Source organism: Falco cherrug, chromosome 7 (assembly GCF_023634085.1).
Source record: "Falco cherrug isolate bFalChe1 chromosome 7, bFalChe1.pri, whole genome shotgun sequence".
In the NCBI taxonomy this organism is placed as follows: Eukaryota; Metazoa; Chordata; class Aves; order Falconiformes; family Falconidae; genus Falco; species Falco cherrug.
In genome coordinates, this window is record NC_073703.1 from 5,551,949 (window position 1) to 5,570,132 (window position 18,184).

Below are 18,184 nucleotides of genomic sequence, written 5' to 3' on the forward strand. Positions count from 1 at the left end.
TTTGCATGAAGGAAAAAAATTAATTTGAAGAGGAAAGAGAAGTATATCCAAGAATACTCCAAAATATAAATACAAGGACAAAGAAAATCAAACTGTAAGAAGTTCAAAATGCCCTGCACGAACACTTCCCAAATATATCTGGATGATGAAATGTCACTTGACACCAGGAAAACATGACAATATTGCTTGTTTTGTTAAGATAATTCACACTTTGAACAGTGTCTGATTGCATTCTTAATGAATAAAAATAAAACTTTAAACCCCAAAGTGCAGAACTTTATTGAATGATTGTAAATATATGAACAAAAATATCTACTGTATTTTCAGGATAATTATACTGTACAGTTATAATTGCACAACCTTTATAAACAAACTAGGTGCGTACGGATGAACTATGGCTATTTATGTTACACTTCAAGCATACTAAAGCAAGTAACTCTTTTTAAAAGATACATTGCTCTTCCAGTCACAGGGTGTTCCTAAATATACTGTTGGGACACAGACAATACTGAACCTTCCCCTTTACTGTACCTTTCAAGTGCCTGCCTGCAGAGTAACATGCATTATGTGAAATGCACCTGACTGCACTTAGCCATTGTAATAAAATACATTTTTTCTTCACTGCTTTCTTTAACCGTGGAATCAGAAAAGAGACCTGCATAAACAAAAGGAAAAGATATGATGAGCCACTCTTCTTAGAAAGAGAAATTGCAGTGATTAGTTCACACAGCAGCTTCAAGAACTGGTTTCAAAACTTCAGGTTTACTGTAAGTAGCACTTCATTAAAAAAAACTAAGAATGACAGGAAAGCTTTACTAAAGCATTACCCTGTATCAAACCTCACCGCAAAAAGGCAAATTATTTCTATACCAGTCTGTATGTTTAATTCTTCCCCCTTCTCATGCTTTTTCACTTGTTCTACATTTGATTGCAGCAAGGCATGTCTTCTCTCTTTAGCACCTGCTTGCTTCTCTGACTAGAGACCAGCATTCAAAACCAGGTAAATTTCTCTTCAAACCCATTCTCAGATACACTGGCAAAGATTTTAGAAATAAGTTCTAAGTCAGCATAATGAATGCTTAATCATATTGTATTTGGAACTATTCCAACATTTTAACGTTAAAAACAACTCAGCAAAGGTGAGAGGGCAGAAAGTCACCACTTTCTGAAATTTTTTTAGTCTCTAAATACCACCTCACCCTTTTGTTAAAAGGCAAAACATCATTTCTCTTTTGCTGAAAAGTGTAAGTACGAAAACATTTAGACCCACCAAAACCCAGTATAAAAAATGAATTTATTTGAAGCATGTACTTTCACTATTTCATTTCACTACAAATATTCCTCACCTGTATTGTTTGATAGCTTATGTTCAGCTGGAGGATTAGTACTAACTTGCCATGTTGTTCTAACCTTCTGCAGTCCATGCCCACTACTTATGTCCACCTTCCATACTTCTGGTTGATCACTGAGAGAATAATCAAAAAATGTCAAAACTCAGTCATGTATTCTGTCACATCTGAATTTTAATGCTACAAACATTGAAGTTTCTCTTACTTGCGATAGAATTTCTTGACAAGAGCTGGTCTGATCGGCAGTTGAAATACATGTTTCTCATTCAGAGGGTTTTCCTTATAATACTTTATGCAAATTCTAGAACAGATATCAACTAGTTACTTTCGTTGGAGAAAAATCTGTGCAACATTGCATAAACCTTGTGCAAAATTAGCTATACTCTCTGATTTCAGGATTTCCTTTGGTTTACAGATTTTAGTCACAGAGCAAAATTTAGCAGGAAGATATAATTGCTGCTTCTCCAGTCTCATTATCATCAACATTAAGCAGGGCTGCTTATTTTTTTTTATAAGAGAGTTTCTTTACAACTGTCAAAAAGAATCTATTTGGTTTTGTCATTTAAAGAGCAAGAAGTAAAAAAGCAATAATTACTGTGTCAAAGGGAAGAGGTTCTCATGTTTAAACTCAAGTAAGACTGTACAGCTGAGCATTACTTCCAGCATATGGTGAAGCTTTTGAACACGATGAACTTGTTCTTGTAGATCTACTGATGTGGAAATGAAGTAATCCTGCAACAGCAAACAGCTTCTGCTCTTAACTGGACACTCAATTTCTACAGACACACAACACATCCTCAGTATACTGAAATAATTTTCCTGTTTCTTTTGAGAAGCTCGAATTTTAAGAATGGCCCAGCAAACTCAGAACAAAGTTCCATGCTATCAAAGTACAGGCAAAGGTTCACTGCCTTGCCTGACAATGACCCATACCAGATACCCAGGAAACAATATACAAATAAGGCAACAACATAATGACATTTCTGCAGTATATTGTTTCATCCTTACGATTTGCAATTCAGTTTCTCAGCTTATAGGAATGATATGACTTGCATCCCACCATCAGCCAGGTGTGCTCTACTTTATACTACTTTCAGAGTTAAAAAAAAATAAAAATAAAGCATCTCACCAAGTAGGTTAATGTTGCAAGTTCCTGGCCTGTAAAATGAACAGGGGCAGGGGGAAAATATTAAAATTTACTATATAGCATCTGATGAAATATAAGCAACTTTCAGGTAATCAAACAGGGAATTCTACCAAAGAAAAGCACAATGTCACTAGGACTGTGATACGATTTATTGACATGATTACTCACTCAAAACAAGAAAACACCTGTAAAGTGGCATGGCTGTATAGGCATTATTTTATTTACCACCAAGGCTGCACAATGAAGAAACCCACCACATACTTGGAGACAACCACCCTCCTTGGGACATAGATTTACAAATAGTGAAAATAAAAAAGCAAATGAAACCAAGAATGAAAACAGGATGAAAAGCAAAAAATAAATGAAGACATGAAGAGACAAGTGATGCAGGTAACAACAATGATAAACCACAAACCCCTTGCACAGATTAAAAAAAATAATAATATGAAAGCTGTAATACTGAAAACAAAGCCATGTTTTCAAGAGAAAAAACATGTAATTTACAAAAAGCTTTCCACCCTAGCTTTTGTTTCCAATATTATATATATAAGACTAATTAAAAATATCATTCTAAATACTACAGACTGTACAGACACAGCTATTACAAATAAATACCCTCGCCTCATTTCCTTTTAACCCATGTAGACCATAAAGGAAAAGACAGAAAGAACAAGAGAGTGCTATTTTTTCACCTACAGCAAACAGATAAGGAAACAAAACAATCCACAGTTATATAAATCTGATATTTATTTTATCTGAAGGTCAACTTAAAGGTTTTTTCAAATTGAAAAAGAAATACTGTTATGCAAGCTATAGTTATTTTGAAACAAAGTAATTCAACAAAAGTAGTTTTTTTTTCATTTCAAAACTATATACAACTTAGAAGTATAATTATTAAGGAGGCTGGAAACAGCATTTCAGCAGATGGGAGCAGAAGTGAGATCAAGGTTACCAAAACCTTCATTGTTTCCTGCATGAAATAACATGATTAGAGATTTGAAAGAAAAGGTAACAGCTATCAGGCTTACCGACGAAAAAATTGACATAATCCTTCTTCACCTTATCCAAACCAATCTCCAGGAGCATTTGAACTGGAGTGATGCCATCGAGGGAAATGACCTCCATCTTTCCATGATAAGACTGCTGAATCAATTTACTTAGCAAACTGCTACTCCCTTGATGAATCTAAAAATTAGAAAAGTTTTCTTGTGGTGTTAACTGTGTACAAAACATCATAAACATTGTTTAGAAGTACAACACCACGGAAACCGAGGCAAACTCTGATATGTGAGTTATTTACAAAACAATAAACACAGAAACGAGGAGCAGTTAAGTGACAAGCTATATTCTACTTCAAACAACTCAAAATTTTAACATATATTGTGAAATACAAATACATACCCACGGCTGCATCTCACCATGTTCCAGGGATTTTATGATCAGTGTGAAACAATCTATCAACTCTTGATAGGAACTGACACCTTAAGAAAAAAGATGCAGTATTTTATTTATCAGTCCAGGCTCTCTGTCTAGCTGTTAAGTCAGTAACAATAGGCCAACACATACTTGCAAGAACAAACCCCCTCATTTAAAGAGCGATAGCTGAAATGAGAGATTGCACTGCTTTTTGTTAAGTTTTTCATATCATGATTGTAAAAAGGGTTACTCTAAAGAAACAATGATCAAGAGACCACTGAACTGCACTTGACTGTTGAAGAACAGCACAGGGCAGAAGCAGATTGTCATGTAACACATTTTGGCTACATTCTTTCTATATACATTGAAGCTCGGCACATTTCATAAATTTAACTGAACATCTATCTAGAATATGAACTATTAGTGTCCATTTATCCAACTAACTGCTTCCTAAGCAAGAAAAAAACCTTCAACATTGTGCAGCTAACACTGCCTTTATGCAGGACACACTGCTGCAATCACAGTACATTTTCGCTATCTACAACTAAAAGAAAACCAAAAAACAATTGTAGCTATCTACAGCTAAACACAACAGTGGTCACACTAGTAGAAATGCAAGGGATTTAAAAGTTGCATAACTCCACCCCTCAAACAGAAAGAAGTTGTTCCAAATTCTGGAACAGCTTAACAAAAGTTAATTAGCAATCTGAAAATAAATTCATAAAAATATATTTTACTGAAGGATTGTGAGAGGTATTACAAAAATGATAAAGGTTCTGTCCAGCTTTATCAACTTAAAAATCGTCCTTCAGATCTAGAAACACAAACATTTGATAAAGTTTTCAGTCTTAGAGCAGATGAGTACTACCGACTCTTTATTACCTTTTACAATAAAATGAAATATAGTATCCCCTGCTAGATGCTGGTCTACCTTTATATGTTGTAAGGAAGTATATCATCTTACAATTCTAAAACTAGCTCTTTTAGAAAAAGCCTGTTGATAATTTTCTGAAGAGCTGACCAGTCCTTAAAACTCAGAGAAATTTATATACATTTCACAGAGAAAGCAGTACAGTATAGTAGATACACAGAACAGAAGAATTGAAGTAAAACATATGAGGCAAAACCCCACAATACACTTACTTCTCATTTTGCACCATAATTGTTCAGCAAAATCCAGGTCTTCTCGCTCACTGAAGACTGATTTTATTGAACTGTCCACCGCAGCTGTGTCACATTTGATTTTCTGAAAGTATTCGTCTTAAGTAAAAAAGGATGCCTAAGATTCAAAGACCTTATGAATTCAAATTTTCTCCAGAGATCAAAACCGGGTACATCACTAATTTTTCTCCTTTTCCAGGGAAACTACCACACAGAAACCACTAGCGCACAGTAATTTGGAAGCATATTTTTATTTAAACATGAGACTAATCCTCTTCAGAATGATCACACTGGATCACTGCTAGCTTTGGACCAGGAAGTGAAGCCTGCTATCAGAAAGACTTTCAATCATAGCCAAGTAAAGCTTGACCAGACTGCCTAGCAAAACCCAACTGCTTAGCTCAGGATGGTCCTTTTTGCCTTACAATAGCACGACACACAGTGCCCTGGGACGCCAAAATTCTCAGAACACAAGACTATCTTCCTGTTACCCTGATCCTAAATCCTTCTGGTTTAGCTGATACAGAAATCACTATATTTTTAGCTTATCAACAAAACGCAACTTCCCTCTCAATAGCAAAAAGACTCAAAACCTTTCCTCGTAGACTGAAAGGGAAAAAGAATCTTAATATAGCTGAAGACATTTTTCTAATTTGTATTTGTCCATTGCTTTAGAATATCATATGGCTTTAGACAAATAGAGCACATATCCAATTGATACTATTAAATTGGCCCCAAATCATTAAATTAGGCAAGAAAAGCAAATTAGCGATAGAACGGAATAGTGTAAAGATCAGAACTCCTGAAAGAAACTAGGACATCAGGAGACTGATAGCTTTAGGTGATGACAGACAATGGTGTGTGATTGCAGCTGACATAAACAGTTCAATTTGCAAGCTTTTGGTAGCAAAAAAGCAGGGTAATGAAGCAAATCAAAACAGCTCCACGCCACTAAGTTATATAAAGAATAATAGGCACTGGTAGATCATTCAGATAAAAAAAAAAGGGGGGGGGGAGGTTTTCTGAAGGTAAAAATTACGTGGACTTTCTATTAGAGAATAGCTACGGAATTCCTAATTTTGCCGTAAGGCCTTCTTCCCTTATTTTGACACAGCAGAAACAGAAAGCAAGAGATCTTTCTTTCTTTACATCTTTGTCTATTTGTATATATACCTAAATAATATACAAGACAGTCAAAATATGAAACAATTACAGTTATAAGGGAAACAAGATAACACAGCAATCAGTAGGAAATTGCATATACCTCCGTTTCATTCTTGTTCCCAGATATACAATATCCATCCAGCTTCTTCTTTAGATCTAGCAGACAACAAAAATAAATTTCATCATTATGAAAAAAAAATACCATCAAACCCATTGTATAAATCCCCAGACACATCATAATTAACAAATACACTGACTGGATGGCTAATAGACAAATTTATCCACTTCAGAATTGGTTTTACTGGGTAAGAATAGAGTCTGAAAAGATAATTTCTTCAATATTTTTTATTATAAGCTATAGATTTTCCCCATATACCTTTACTAAATTCTAAGTATTAACTTGTTACATTCCAGTGTGGAAGCAAAAAGGGGTAGTAAGTGGTCTAGTAAGTGTCTCTGGTTTTCTTCCATATGTATTTGTCAGAGTTTTAGCCTGTTGTATCTTTTGCCGAAATTTCATCCACATACTAAAAAAATTTACAGTTGTATTTGAAAATCTCTTGGTGCATTCCTACATATGATTCTCTTTTTAGACTTGTGTTCTAGTATCTTAATCTTCTGACAATACACATATTGTTCACAACAGTATTCAGAAGGAATCAGTAATTCACTTCATTTTAAGATGTCATCAAAGTATTGTTTTCCACCAGCAAAGGGACACTTAGCACATTTAGAAGCTCATATGTGTGCCAGATAAACTTGAAAGATGCATCCAGAAATCTCTCAATTGCTTTTTAAAGATAATTGTGTCATTTTATAAAGAATTACTACTTTTATAAAAGATATTAGGACAAAGAAAAATGACAGAGATGTACTTACCTATTTAACTACTTTGTGTAGGTAGTTATAGCATAGAAATTAACATGTCTAATTCTAATACTTTAAAAATTGTATGTGGAACTTCTTTTTTTTTATTTCTATGAAATGTGACATCCCCCCAAGTATCAAGCAGCAATTACCAGTCAGAAATTCCTGTACCAGTTTGACAGCTGAATCGGACTGTAAGGGCTGAGGCCACTCAGTCACACCTGTCTTCAAACCCTCGGCCAAAGCCTAAAGGCAGCGTGAAAATCAAAATAACACAAATCAGTTCTTGTTTGAGGTTCCACATGTGTCATACATCAAGATGTAGTTAACTTCTCCAAGGATCATACAACTCTCTCTGTACAGCTAACCATCAATTTAGAAACTTCTTGAATTTCCTGGCTTTGGTGTTCATGAGTTGTCCTCTTGGTCTTCAAGATTCCTAAAATTGAACTCAAAGTTTATTCTAAAATAAAAGCCTAAAGTTATCTTTGAAACATCTGATAAAGTTTTAAATAAAGTAAATTAACACCAAAAAAATATATCACGATTCCATGTAAATCTGAAATTGGAATTTCTCACTTATACTTACAAGAAGAAACTGCAGTTCCTTATATAGCTGATATACAGGACTTCGGGGGTCCCCGGACTCCACTGCAATATTCTGAAAGTTCCAGAAGTTTGTGTCAGTTTCAAACTTTCAAAAGCAAGAGTCCTAAAATCTTCATTAGTAAAACTCTCATTAGCATAATTTATGAATTAGCTTAAGAATACATTGTGTTGCTTAAATAAAGAATAATAAACACAAATATCAGGAGTCAAACTTACTTTCTATCCTTTACACTACTCATGATGTAAGCCATGGAAAGAGTTTGGGTTTGTTTGCTTTTTCCTTCTTGACTTACCAGTGTGGCAGCTGAAATTAGCGGGGGTGTCTGCAGAATCTTATCTATAGGATTCCAGGTAATATCAACATATATATTCCTTTCATATCGTACAATTGTGTCCCCTACTGCAGCAGCTCTACTAAGTTCATACTGAACAAAACCTTTTGTCATCACCTAAAATGAACAGATTAAATAAATTTAAAAAAAACCAGCAAAAAATGCCCAAGCCAGCACAACATCATTTTGTACGCATGCAAAATAATTTTAAAAGCATTTCAAGCACACACACAAAAAGGGCTAGTATCCGACAAACGCATTACAACATAGGGAGTTCAAAAGATACTTCAAACTATTATACTATAGAATCATATGAAAGTGAGCTTCTAAATAGATCTATAAAGCTTCCCAAAACCAGTATCATACACCCAAACCCAGAGTTTTGAAACTTAGATTGGAGTCATGACAGACTGTAAAAACCTACATTAGATGTGTGATGGGTCATTTTATGTGCCATTTTGAGCTCTTCCAGGTTTGCAAAATTGGTTTTATTAGCTGTAGGACCTAGGAAAGGAAAAAAGTAAGAATCAAAAGAACATTTGACAGAATTCAAGTTTGGTGCTTAAAATTAATTCTCAAATACTCCTTTCAGGCAAGTACAACTTGTGTTGCTTTTTAGAAGGCAGGCATTCTTCTTGCGTTTGTCCTATTGTTAGTAAGAGCTGGTGTTAACATATAAATGTTCTATAAGAGTCTGCTTGTGTAAGAAGTTGAATGGCAGCAGTTTAAGTCTGCTAAGTTACTGCACCTGAGTGAAGGTATCCTGCAGTTACTATTGCATTATGTTAAAAAGTTATCTCCACCACACACCATGGGTTAAAAACATCTTTTCTTTTCTCTATCTTTCTTTCCTACCTCCCTGTTTTTTTTAAAAAAGGACGATAGAGTAGTACCAAGCCAACATCACACAAAGAACAAACATAGCAGCACTACATCAACATTCCTACATTTTTAATCCTTCCTTATGTAATTGTATGTGTAACATTATAAACTTACTATCACATGTAACCATATACAGATTGATCCCTGTGATTTTGTTTCCAGCTTTCAGAGGTTCAGCTCCAAGCCAACAAGTATGTTCAGGATCAGAACCATCACACCTTATCCAGAGGGGAGGGAGCACAACCAGTTCACCTATCTGCAAGTGCGTCATATTTGGATTTTGTGCCATTGTATATAATGAAATCAACTGCCTAGAAATATGAACAGAAAAAAAATATATAAAGATGCCAGAAAGTATAGCTAAATCTATTCCTTACGTAAGACTCCTATCTACTATGCTTCATTAGCGGACATCAAATCATTTCACAAAAAGAATGCAGTATTATAATCCTCTGAAGTCACAAAGGAGGAAAAAAAATATCATAACTGAGAATATATTTAATATAATATTTTAATTTACACTGAAGATTCTGAAGTTATAATTTAATCTTACATTTTAAGCATGTTAAAAGGATAAGGTACTTAAGCAAACTAGTCACCATGTTTTGGTACCATGCCTTGATATTTTATTAAGAGCCAAAGATCCCAATCAGCTTTATTTATTTATTTTTTTAACAGAAGCTTTACAAAAACAAGCACTGAAGTCTTAGTAAGCTTTCTTTGCTCGCCTACACCCAGACAGTCCCATTAACCTAATGGGACAGCTCACAAGCACTTTTCCAGTACCTTGACTTTAGCTACTTTGTTAGGAATACTTTTAGCCAGGGGAGACCATTTTGAGGATGAAAAGTATCTACTCCCTAAAATAATTAGTAATTTAATTTGGGGGGTCTAGAAATAATACAGATTCTCAATATTAGCAAGAGAAACAAAAGTTGCAGAAGAAAACTACATCAAAAGGGGAGGAAGACCTTTGACACTTACTTTGCTCTGCTGACAGAAAGAGCCACTGGCCCAGAACTCTCCTTTGGTGAAAGCTCAGAAGCATAAATAGCATCATCAGTTTTTGATTTTTCCATTGGGTCACCTTCTTCATTGTGTCTCTAAGCAAAATGCATAGGTAAGTCAAAAAGTGCAAGGTATGTGAAAATATTTGATGGGAATTCAAAAGTCTAGATTACATGAAAAAAATCAACAACATACACACTTACTGCTTTCTGCAAAATATATATCATACTTTTTCCATTCCAAAATCCTCTGATGGGACTTTTGTGACTACCACCAATCAAACAGATCTCTACATCAGTCTGGAAAAAAAACCCAAAAGCAAAAACTTTTTAATACACTACATACAAATGCTCCATTTCAGCATTTTTTTTACACCAGAAATTGCAAAATTAATAACTAATTCCACAAACCATTTCCCAACCCTACTGTAACCACTCGTAACTCATAAGGCTTTCCTACTTCAGGAGAACACAGTTGCTGCATGCCAGAGGTGGAATCAAATCAACTGAAAATGCAACAGCTTTCAACTAACCAACACAAAAAAATTAATCTTTAACAGTTTGATTCTTTGAGAAACTGAGGTTTGGTTTGACGCACAAAACTTCAGATAATCCGAGACGTAAGGGATCATTGCTGTCAAGTAGCGACTGCAGTCAACAGATATCCTTGAGATGGAGATTGCTCGTTTAAAGTAACATTAAGTATCAATTGATCATTTCTCTGAATGTCTCATGAGAGCTCTAAGCACTGTTTGGAGACATTAAATAAATCAAGCCTGTTCGCGAGAACGAAGGGATATCAGTCTTAGGTTTTTCCATGCACACAGAGAAGTATTGCTTGATCCCTCACATCTAGTCTGTTTTTCACATTACTGTATATTTAAACAATCACTTGATTTTATTTCCAAGCTATTATCAAACCTACACAAATCCCAAGATTAACACAACTAAATAGCATTAGAGATTTTCCCGCCATTCCCATGTTCCAAAAGCCACTTGAAGCAACCGCTGTTCTCATACAGTTATCTTACCCCTCATAAAAGTACTTAGATAAAAAGCGTGCCACCAGAGCTGCAAGTGAAGCACAAAGCTCCCCCCCCCTCCCCCCCCGAGTGCAGGCCACAGCCGCGCAGGGGCTGCAGCAGCTCGTTCCGCTCCCACCAGCAGCCGCCCGCCGCAGCCCCACACTCGCTGGTGTACCTGATCATCACAACAGTTACAAACAAGATAACTGTTAACAGGTGCCAAAAATATCAGGTGGAAGGCGGGAATGAGCAGGGAGGTGCAGGCTGGTGCCGGCCCCGGGAGGGCGGCACTCTGGCACCGGGTCTCCTTCCCCCTCCTGAGGCAGAGGCAGACCCAAGGAGGTGTTGCTGAGGTAAATATTCTTTTTTATGCGATATCCCCACACATAATTCAGCTGTCGGTCAATGGCTGCGCATTTTAAACACACACACACAGGTTACGTGACTGTATTTTCACAGATATACTTACCTCGAAGAGATACGGATGTTCAGGGGTGCTTCTCCCCGCTTCTTCATATATTCTAAAAGAAAATAAAACGTTAACGTACGTAATATCTTTTCCTCTGCATTCCTCATTAAGCACTAAGCTTAATTGCGTAAACTACACCACCGCAGATCCAGAATCTGTGCCTCGGCAGCTTCCCCACACGCCGGGGCGCCGCTGCCCCAAGCCAGCCCCCTCAGCGTCACGGCAGCCGCCACCCCGCGGCGGGCCCGGACCCACCGGCGCAGCTGCCCGTACAGCGCGGCAGCCGCCCGCCACCGCGCCGCCGCCATCGCCGCCCGCCGCAACTGAACTGCGCGCCTCGCCCGCCCCCCGCCCCTACATCCGGGGCGGGTGCCCGACGGAGACAAAATAATTATTCTTTACTCTCCTAGGAGAAATTTTTATTTGTATTTATTCTCTCCGCACGCCTCCTCGTGGAGGAAAAAGAAAAAAATTACCTCAAAAATGTTATAATTTCTGTGAGACTGAGTGACTCGTCACGTTGAATCCCTCCGCCAGAAAGGAGTTCCCCGGTTTGGGAGGCGACTGAGAGCGACAGAGGGGCCGGGAGGGAGAGAGTTGGGCACCGCGCGGCGCGGCGCAGCCGGAAAGGCTCGGCCTAAGGCCGGGGTCCGGAGCCGACCGGCCAGCGCGGCAGAAGGCGGCGGGCAGGGTGCGGAAGGACATCGCTCATCTGAGGCGAGAGGAACGAGTCCTTCCTTTTCCGGTCGGGGCTGCGGCGGGGACGGGCGGCAGCACGAGAGGCTCTGCCGCCGCCACCATGGTGAGGCGCGGGCCGCGGGAGCGCGGCGGGCCGGGGGGGGCTGGGGCCGGGGCCGGGGCCGGGCCGGGTAGCGGGTCGGGGCTGGTGGGAGGCAGGCCGTGCCGGCGGGCAGAGCCGTGCCGCGGGCAGCCCGAGGGCTGGGGGCGTGGGGCGGCCGGGCGGCCGCCATTTTGGAGCCGTCAGCGCTGGGCCTGCCGCGTGGAGCGGTGTGGGGAGGCCGGGCCGGCCGGCGGGCTGGAGAGGGGCCGGGGCGGGCCGCGGCGGGGGTCGCGGCCGAGAGCTCGGCTCGGGACGTTAGAAGTCACGCTGTCCTCGGGCAGCGTGGGACGTGGGGCCCGCGTCACCTCCTGGCAGGGCTTTCTTATTTTGCTCACGTGTTTCTCTAAAGCAAACCCAAACGGATGCTTTGCACCCATGTAGAGTGAAAAAGAGTGATTTCTGTAAAACCCCTTTTGTTTATTTTAACCTTTTTTTGTTGTTCCGAAACAGGCTTTTTAGAGGCCTTGGTCTGGAACCAGGTCGCAAATGAACAACGTATCTTACCAGTACAACTGAGGTTTTGATATGGTTCCTTCACCCTGATCAAGTTTTTTTCTTGCGTTGGGGTCTCCACACTAACTGCAGCAGTCGGTGCCTTGCTAGTAACCAGTATTGGATACACAGATAGTACTTTGCTGTTAGGTGGTTAGTTCTGAGTCATGTAATATTTTTAATACCTCTAAAATGAATTGTGGATGGGAAGGGGAAGGAAGATGCTTTGCCTGTGCTATTGCCACGAGTTATTAATTAATAACAAATACAGTATAATGCTAAAAGATTATTTTTTTAAAGGGTGTTGGTCGTACCAGCAGGCGATTATTGGACATCTCTTCAGCTTTTGGAAGGGAAGCTGGTACTGCTAGCAGTTAAATTTTTCATCTCAAATTTTGAGGCATCAGGGATTGTTCAGAGTGCCCAGGCTTTACAATCTTACAAACTTCAGTCTGATGCTAAGTTTGGTTGCTTGTAGTCTATATTGGAGAAGTCGCTGCACCGTTTCAAATGTTAAACACAATCTAAATAACAAGCTTTTGGTGAACTGGATAAACACAGGTGGATTTTATATAGGCTCTTTTAAATGGTAGAAGGGAAGTAATTTAGAAGGTGTTTCTAAAGAGCCCAGAGTTTCACTTCTAGGTTAGTTTTGCTCAAATGACTTGGAAATCGATTGAATTTCAAACCTCAGGTACAGTTTTCTGAATGTGGATTGTGCTGTGGAGTACGATTTTAAGTGAAAATTATTGCTATGATGATGTAATTTGCGTCTTATCCAGTGTTCAGTGACAGTTGCCTGCTGTCAGCATGCTGGCACTGTTGAACTGAAGACCCCTTCATTCTGAGCAATATTTGATGAAACTGAGTGCTAACAATTGACCTTACTTGTGCTTCAGAGCTGGGTTTTTTTCTTTTTCAGGCTTGCGCTCGACCGTTGATATCAGTCTACTCTGAGAAGGGGGAAGCATCAGGCAAAAATGTCACCTTGCCTGCTGTGTTCAAGGCTCCCATTCGCCCCGATGTTGTGAACTTCGTTCACACCAATTTGCGCAAGAACAACCGGCAGCCCTATGCTGTCAGTGAACTTGCAGGTATGGCTAGACCACAAAATGGAGAGAAAAGCTTGTGTTAACCTTTGACTTTAATGTAGGTGAGCTAAAATTGAAACTAATTTAGAACTGAAATAAGAGAAGCTCTGTTCAGTGGGGTTCTGTATAGAAGGAGAGGCAACTCTTCTGGTTATTCAATCTCATTTAAAATTGTATGAAATTTTTGTAATATTCTGGGGAACAGCATGGTGATGTAAGTTCTTGATGCATCTGGGCTTTTATCTGAAATGTTGTTACCAGGAGTGCTGTGGTGCCTAGCTCCTTGAGTGGAATCTACATTCTTTGCAAGAAAAACAGAAAATGTCTGAAAGGATTGATCAGGCGCAAAACTGTGATGAAAAATAGTGCTTTATAATCCCTGCTCCGGGTTGACCACATGGCACTTCGCTGAGGCATTTGCCAAGAAGAAACCTGTGCAAATGGGCGTAAATAAAAAGAGTTGCTTCAAAAGCTTGCAGGTGCAGAGAGCTTCTGCTTCCCAATAAATTTGTGCTAGGAACATGCATTATCAAGTTTGTTTCTGATGGTGTTTCACGTAAACGTTTTAGCTTACTAGGAACAGCAGTGCCACTTTGGACCTCCAAATTGAGAATCAAGCTTAGAAGTTCATGTGTTAATGTACTTGATTCTACCAAAACACATCTTTAATGTGGTAAGAGTTAGTTTACCCCTGATCAGGATTAGTTTTGCTGAACTGATGAGATTCCACTTCATTGGTCCGTGTTTTTGAAACACATGATAACAGTGGAAGTTCTGATTGGTGTTCTTGAACTCAGTGTATCTGTGACTTTGGGAAAATTGCAGCGATGTCGCTATGTGAGTTAAAATGTTTCTGTTCCAGGTCATCAGACCAGTGCCGAATCTTGGGGTACTGGGAGAGCTGTTGCTCGTATTCCTCGAGTACGAGGTGGTGGAACTCACCGCTCTGGCCAGGGTGCCTTTGGAAATGTATCCTTTCATAGCTGCTGCTTGCATTGGGTGCACTGAACTCATCAAGCAGAAAAATTATTTTTTAAGTATGTAAATGTGAAATGGAATCTTCTACTTGAGGTAATGGCTACCTGCAGGGATCTAGACCACCAGGCTTGAGAAATTTGTAATGTGATTAGAACCTTCTGAATGCAAATTCAGACTTGCTTTAATGAACAGCAGCTGTCACTGATTTCACACACACACTGCAAGAGCCGTGGATGCCTTGAATCTCATGTGATGCATATTGTCTTGCCATGATGTCGTAATTTGCGTCCTACTCTGTGCTCAGTGACAGTTGCCTGCTGTCAGCATACTGGTACAGATGGTTGACGAACAGTTAATGCTGAGCAAGGACTAAAGAGTCTCACTAGAAAAATAAGCTTCAGAAAGGTTATTCTTAACTGTAGATACATAGATGTGTCGTGGAGGACGCATGTTTGCCCCAACCAAGACTTGGCGACGCTGGCACCGTAGAGTGAACACGACTCAAAAGCGTTACGCCATCTGTTCTGCTCTGGCAGCCTCTGCTCTTCCGGCACTGGTCATGTCTAAAGGTGAGAATTCTGCCTCTGGAAATGTTTGCTGGTGGTTCTGCGTTGCCTGGGCAGTACCAGTCACTATGTGATTACTCAAAACATTTCTCGTGGATAACTAAATTCTTTTTAGAGGCAGTCTGTTCCTGGGTGGCAGGGTATTACTGTTACATACAGCTCGGGAAGGTAGCGGTTACGCGGTGTGGGAAGTTAGGTGATGCTGGGGCGCTTTTGTGTCTGTTGCTGATGTGAATCTTGTCTGTGCAGTTTATGGAAAGGAATTGAATTTTGAATTGCACGGCAGTTCGGCTTGATTTCTGTTCATGGAAGCCAAAGGTTTGCTTAATACATACTTGGGTACGTAAAGTGCTGTCAGAGGCAGACCCATGAGTCCACTAAAATGTCACTGCTGCGGTGCTACTAGGCCTGAATATTAGATCATTAATTTAATTTCCACCGTTTATTGTTTTGTATCATTTCTGACTATGTAAGACAGTAACCCTGAGAAATGCATACAGCTGAGATCGGTGGGTAACTTAGTGTCTTGTAAAATCCTTGCTAGGCCACCGCATTGAGGAGATTCCAGAACTCCCTCTGGTCGTTGAGGACAAAGTCGAGAGTTACAAGAAAACCAAGGAAGCTGTTCTCCTTCTTAAGAAGCTTAAAGCTTGGAATGACATCAAAAAGGTGAGTTGATGGGGATGTTCTTAAAAGCAAAACCTGGGTGATTTGACTCTGCCTTGTCACAGTAGGAACTCAAAATAGTGTGTGTTTTGATGCTGCCAGTAATGCCTTGGTAACAAAACTAGTAGAAACTGTAAAAAAAAGAAGAGTTTAAGCAAAGTAAATTTCTTACTACACTGCTTTACTCTGTCTGTAATGGTCTTCATTTTGGTGTTAGTGTAACATTAATAGCACGCTTTTTTTTTTTCTTTAACTGTAAAGAATGATGAACTTCTCACTGGTCCGTGTTTCAGATACGCAGTGATGATTGTGAAGTTCTGACTAAAGCAGTTTTACTGTGTCTTACTGGTGGGATTTGGGCTATTTTGAATATTCACCGTGTCATTTTTATACAGGTTTATGCCTCCCAGCGTATGCGGGCCGGAAAGGGTAAAATGAGGAATCGCCGTCGGATCCAGCGCCGGGGGCCCTGCATCATCTACAACGAGGACAACGGTATCATTAGAGCCTTCCGGAATATCCCAGGTAATTTTAACCTGGGACACACTTGCTTTGGGGTTGGGAGACTGCCTAGAATGATGAGATTCCACTTCACTGGTCCGTGTTTCTGAAACACATGATTTTGTGGAAGTTCTGACTTGCTGAAGTAGCTAATATGTTCTAAGAATGTGTTCTGGTGATATGGAGGGTGTTTATGACAAATGTTACAGCCGTTGCTGACCCAAAACTGCATTTGGAGCAGTTAAAAATGAGGCTGTCAAGTTTGTTGCTGGTAAAAGGCTGATGATTATTTTTAAAACGTAATAATTTTTCATACATAGGTGTAACTAATGTCGAAGCTAAGAAGTACACTTAAACAGACAGGGGCTTTCTCATGTGTTTATTGCTTGGTTTTGCATTCCTTTATTTTAATCCCAAACTAAAGGGATTGGTTTGCCTGTTTTCCTACAGGAATCACTCTTCTCAATGTGAACAAGCTGAACCTGCTGAGACTTGCTCCCGGGGGCCACGTTGGACGTTTCTGCATTTGGACGGAAAGTGCCTTCCGCAAGCTGGATGATCTGTACGGCACCTGGCGCAAAGCCGCTACGCTGAAGAGCGACTATAAGTAAGCTCGGACAGCATGGGCGCGGCGGGGCTGTCACGGGCTCTTCCGTTGGGAGGCAGAATATTAGTGAGATGAATACGAGTACTTCTTCCTGAATGCCAGTTTTCATTGAACAAGCCATATTTTTATCACCCAACTTAACGCTTTGGACGTTGTTTCGCAGCCTGCCGATGCACAAGATGACCAATACAGACATTGGGAGAATCATGAGAAGCCAAGAAATCCAGAAGGCACTGCGTGCTCCAAAGTAAGAATTCTTACTTGAGGAATGTGAAGTGCTGTGCCCCTTTAGTAACTGCCACGCCTGAGGCTTTGTAGTGAGTTTGGCGATCTCTGCGCTGGGACGTTGGGTAGAGCTGGGGTTTCTTTAATTTCTGGGTTTAAATAGTAAGAGATTATGGTGCTCCAGACTTCAGGGAAAATGTAGCAGAATGTGAATTGTGAAATAAGATGGTGACACCTGTTTTCTTCTCAGGAAAAAGATTCGCCGTAGAGTCCTGAAGAAGAACCCACTGAAGAACCTGAGAATCATGATCAAGTTGAACCCATACGCCAAAACAATGCGACGCAACACCATCCTGCGCCATGCGCAGAATGTGAGTGAGCGTGGAAGCCGCTGGCAGCCGAAATAGGGTTTGGTGCTTCAGATTATGTGCTGATGATATTTTTGTCTTCTTTTATTTTTTAGCATAAACTTAAGGAGGAGAAGAAAGCCAAGGCCAAGCTTGCAGCCAAGGCCCCAGCCGAGCCCAGGGCCAAGACCGCAGCCAAGGCAGCCAAGCCTGCCAAGGCAGCCAAGCCGGCGGCCAAGGCCAAGGCTGAAGCGTGAACCCTGCGCGGTGCGCGCCCGTTGGGGCTGGGAGCGCGGTGCCGCGGGTTTGCAGCCAATAAATGCTGTCGGAGCAGGGAACTGCCGTCTTGTGCGTTCTTCCCGGCGCGGCCCTGCGTTTTCGAGCCGGTTTTCAAGTGGAAACCGAAGAGCAGGGCGGGGCCGGGCTGCCCGGGGCGCCGCTG

General features: G+C 40.3%; 2 protein-coding genes and 5 non-coding genes across 9 annotated transcripts; 6 read left to right on the forward strand and 1 right to left on the reverse strand.

Annotated features, from left to right (window-relative positions):
• Window positions 1-254: 254 nt before the first annotated feature.
• Window positions 255-12,037, reverse strand: ZWILCH (zwilch kinetochore protein). 3 transcript variants are annotated; one of them, XM_014277062.3, is made up of 18 exons: window positions 11,905-12,037; window positions 11,429-11,480; window positions 10,139-10,234; window positions 9,912-10,030; window positions 9,042-9,238; window positions 8,470-8,549; window positions 8,007-8,162; window positions 7,694-7,765; window positions 7,257-7,350; window positions 6,338-6,393; window positions 5,056-5,158; window positions 3,898-3,977; window positions 3,525-3,681; window positions 2,479-2,507; window positions 1,945-2,081; window positions 1,555-1,650; window positions 1,347-1,465; window positions 255-655 (listed from the first exon to the last, which is right to left on the reverse strand). In XM_014277062.3, exons 3-18 carry the CDS (start codon window positions 10,160-10,162, stop codon window positions 564-566), a joined length of 1,611 nt encoding a protein of 536 aa, XP_014132537.1. In that variant the 5' UTR covers window positions 10,163-10,234; window positions 11,429-11,480; window positions 11,905-12,037; the 3' UTR covers window positions 255-563. The 3 variants fall into 3 exon arrangements, with proteins under 3 accessions (XP_014132537.1, XP_055573336.1, XP_014132536.1); XM_055717361.1 differs by lacking the exon at window positions 11,905-12,037 and adding an exon at window positions 11,684-11,853; XM_014277061.3 differs by lacking the exons at window positions 11,429-11,480; window positions 11,905-12,037 and having other exon boundaries at window positions 10,131-10,240.
• Window positions 11,997-18,080, forward strand: RPL4 (ribosomal protein L4). The gene is made up of 10 exons (XM_055717364.1): window positions 11,997-12,230; window positions 13,684-13,855; window positions 14,715-14,821; window positions 15,261-15,399; window positions 15,941-16,065; window positions 16,458-16,587; window positions 17,014-17,170; window positions 17,334-17,417; window positions 17,646-17,766; window positions 17,859-18,080. Exons 1-10 carry the CDS (start codon window positions 12,228-12,230, stop codon window positions 17,997-17,999), a joined length of 1,179 nt encoding a protein of 392 aa, XP_055573339.1. The 5' UTR covers window positions 11,997-12,227; the 3' UTR covers window positions 18,000-18,080.
• LOC114014909 (small nucleolar RNA SNORD16) lies at window positions 13,512-13,612 on the forward strand. The gene has a single exon (XR_003558612.1). It is a non-coding gene; the product is annotated as a small nucleolar RNA SNORD16 (small nucleolar RNA).
• LOC114014906 (small nucleolar RNA SNORD18) lies at window positions 14,563-14,634 on the forward strand. Its single transcript, XR_003558609.1, has one exon. It is a non-coding gene; the product is annotated as a small nucleolar RNA SNORD18 (small nucleolar RNA).
• On the forward strand, window positions 15,096-15,195 carry LOC114014908 (small nucleolar RNA SNORD16). The gene has a single exon (XR_003558611.1). It is a non-coding gene; the product is annotated as a small nucleolar RNA SNORD16 (small nucleolar RNA).
• On the forward strand, window positions 16,320-16,387 carry LOC114014907 (small nucleolar RNA SNORD18). The gene has a single exon (XR_003558610.1). It is a non-coding gene; the product is annotated as a small nucleolar RNA SNORD18 (small nucleolar RNA).
• LOC114014904 (small nucleolar RNA SNORD18) lies at window positions 16,633-16,703 on the forward strand. The gene has a single exon (XR_003558607.1). It is a non-coding gene; the product is annotated as a small nucleolar RNA SNORD18 (small nucleolar RNA).
• Window positions 18,081-18,184: the final 104 nt, after the last annotated feature.

Excerpts from the sequence above, each read along its gene's own strand:
- ZWILCH (XM_055717361.1), bottom strand. The coding sequence starts at position 11,736 with ATGGCGGCGGCGCGGTGGCGGGCGGCTGCCGCGCTGTACGGGCAGCTG. Across the intron at positions 9,239-9,911 it reads CTTTCTGTCAGCAGAGCAAA|GCAGTTGATTTCATTATATA; the intron begins GTAAGTGTCAAA and ends TCATATTTCTAG. Across the intron at positions 5,159-6,337 it reads GGAACAAGAATGAAACGGAG|AAAATCAAATGTGACACAGC; the intron begins GTATATGCAATT and ends GAATACTTTCAG.
- RPL4 (XM_055717364.1), top strand. Across the intron at positions 14,822-15,260 it reads GCCAGGGTGCCTTTGGAAAT|ATGTGTCGTGGAGGACGCAT; the intron begins GTATCCTTTCAT and ends GTAGATACATAG. Across the intron at positions 15,400-15,940 it reads GGCACTGGTCATGTCTAAAG|GCCACCGCATTGAGGAGATT; the intron begins GTGAGAATTCTG and ends AATCCTTGCTAG.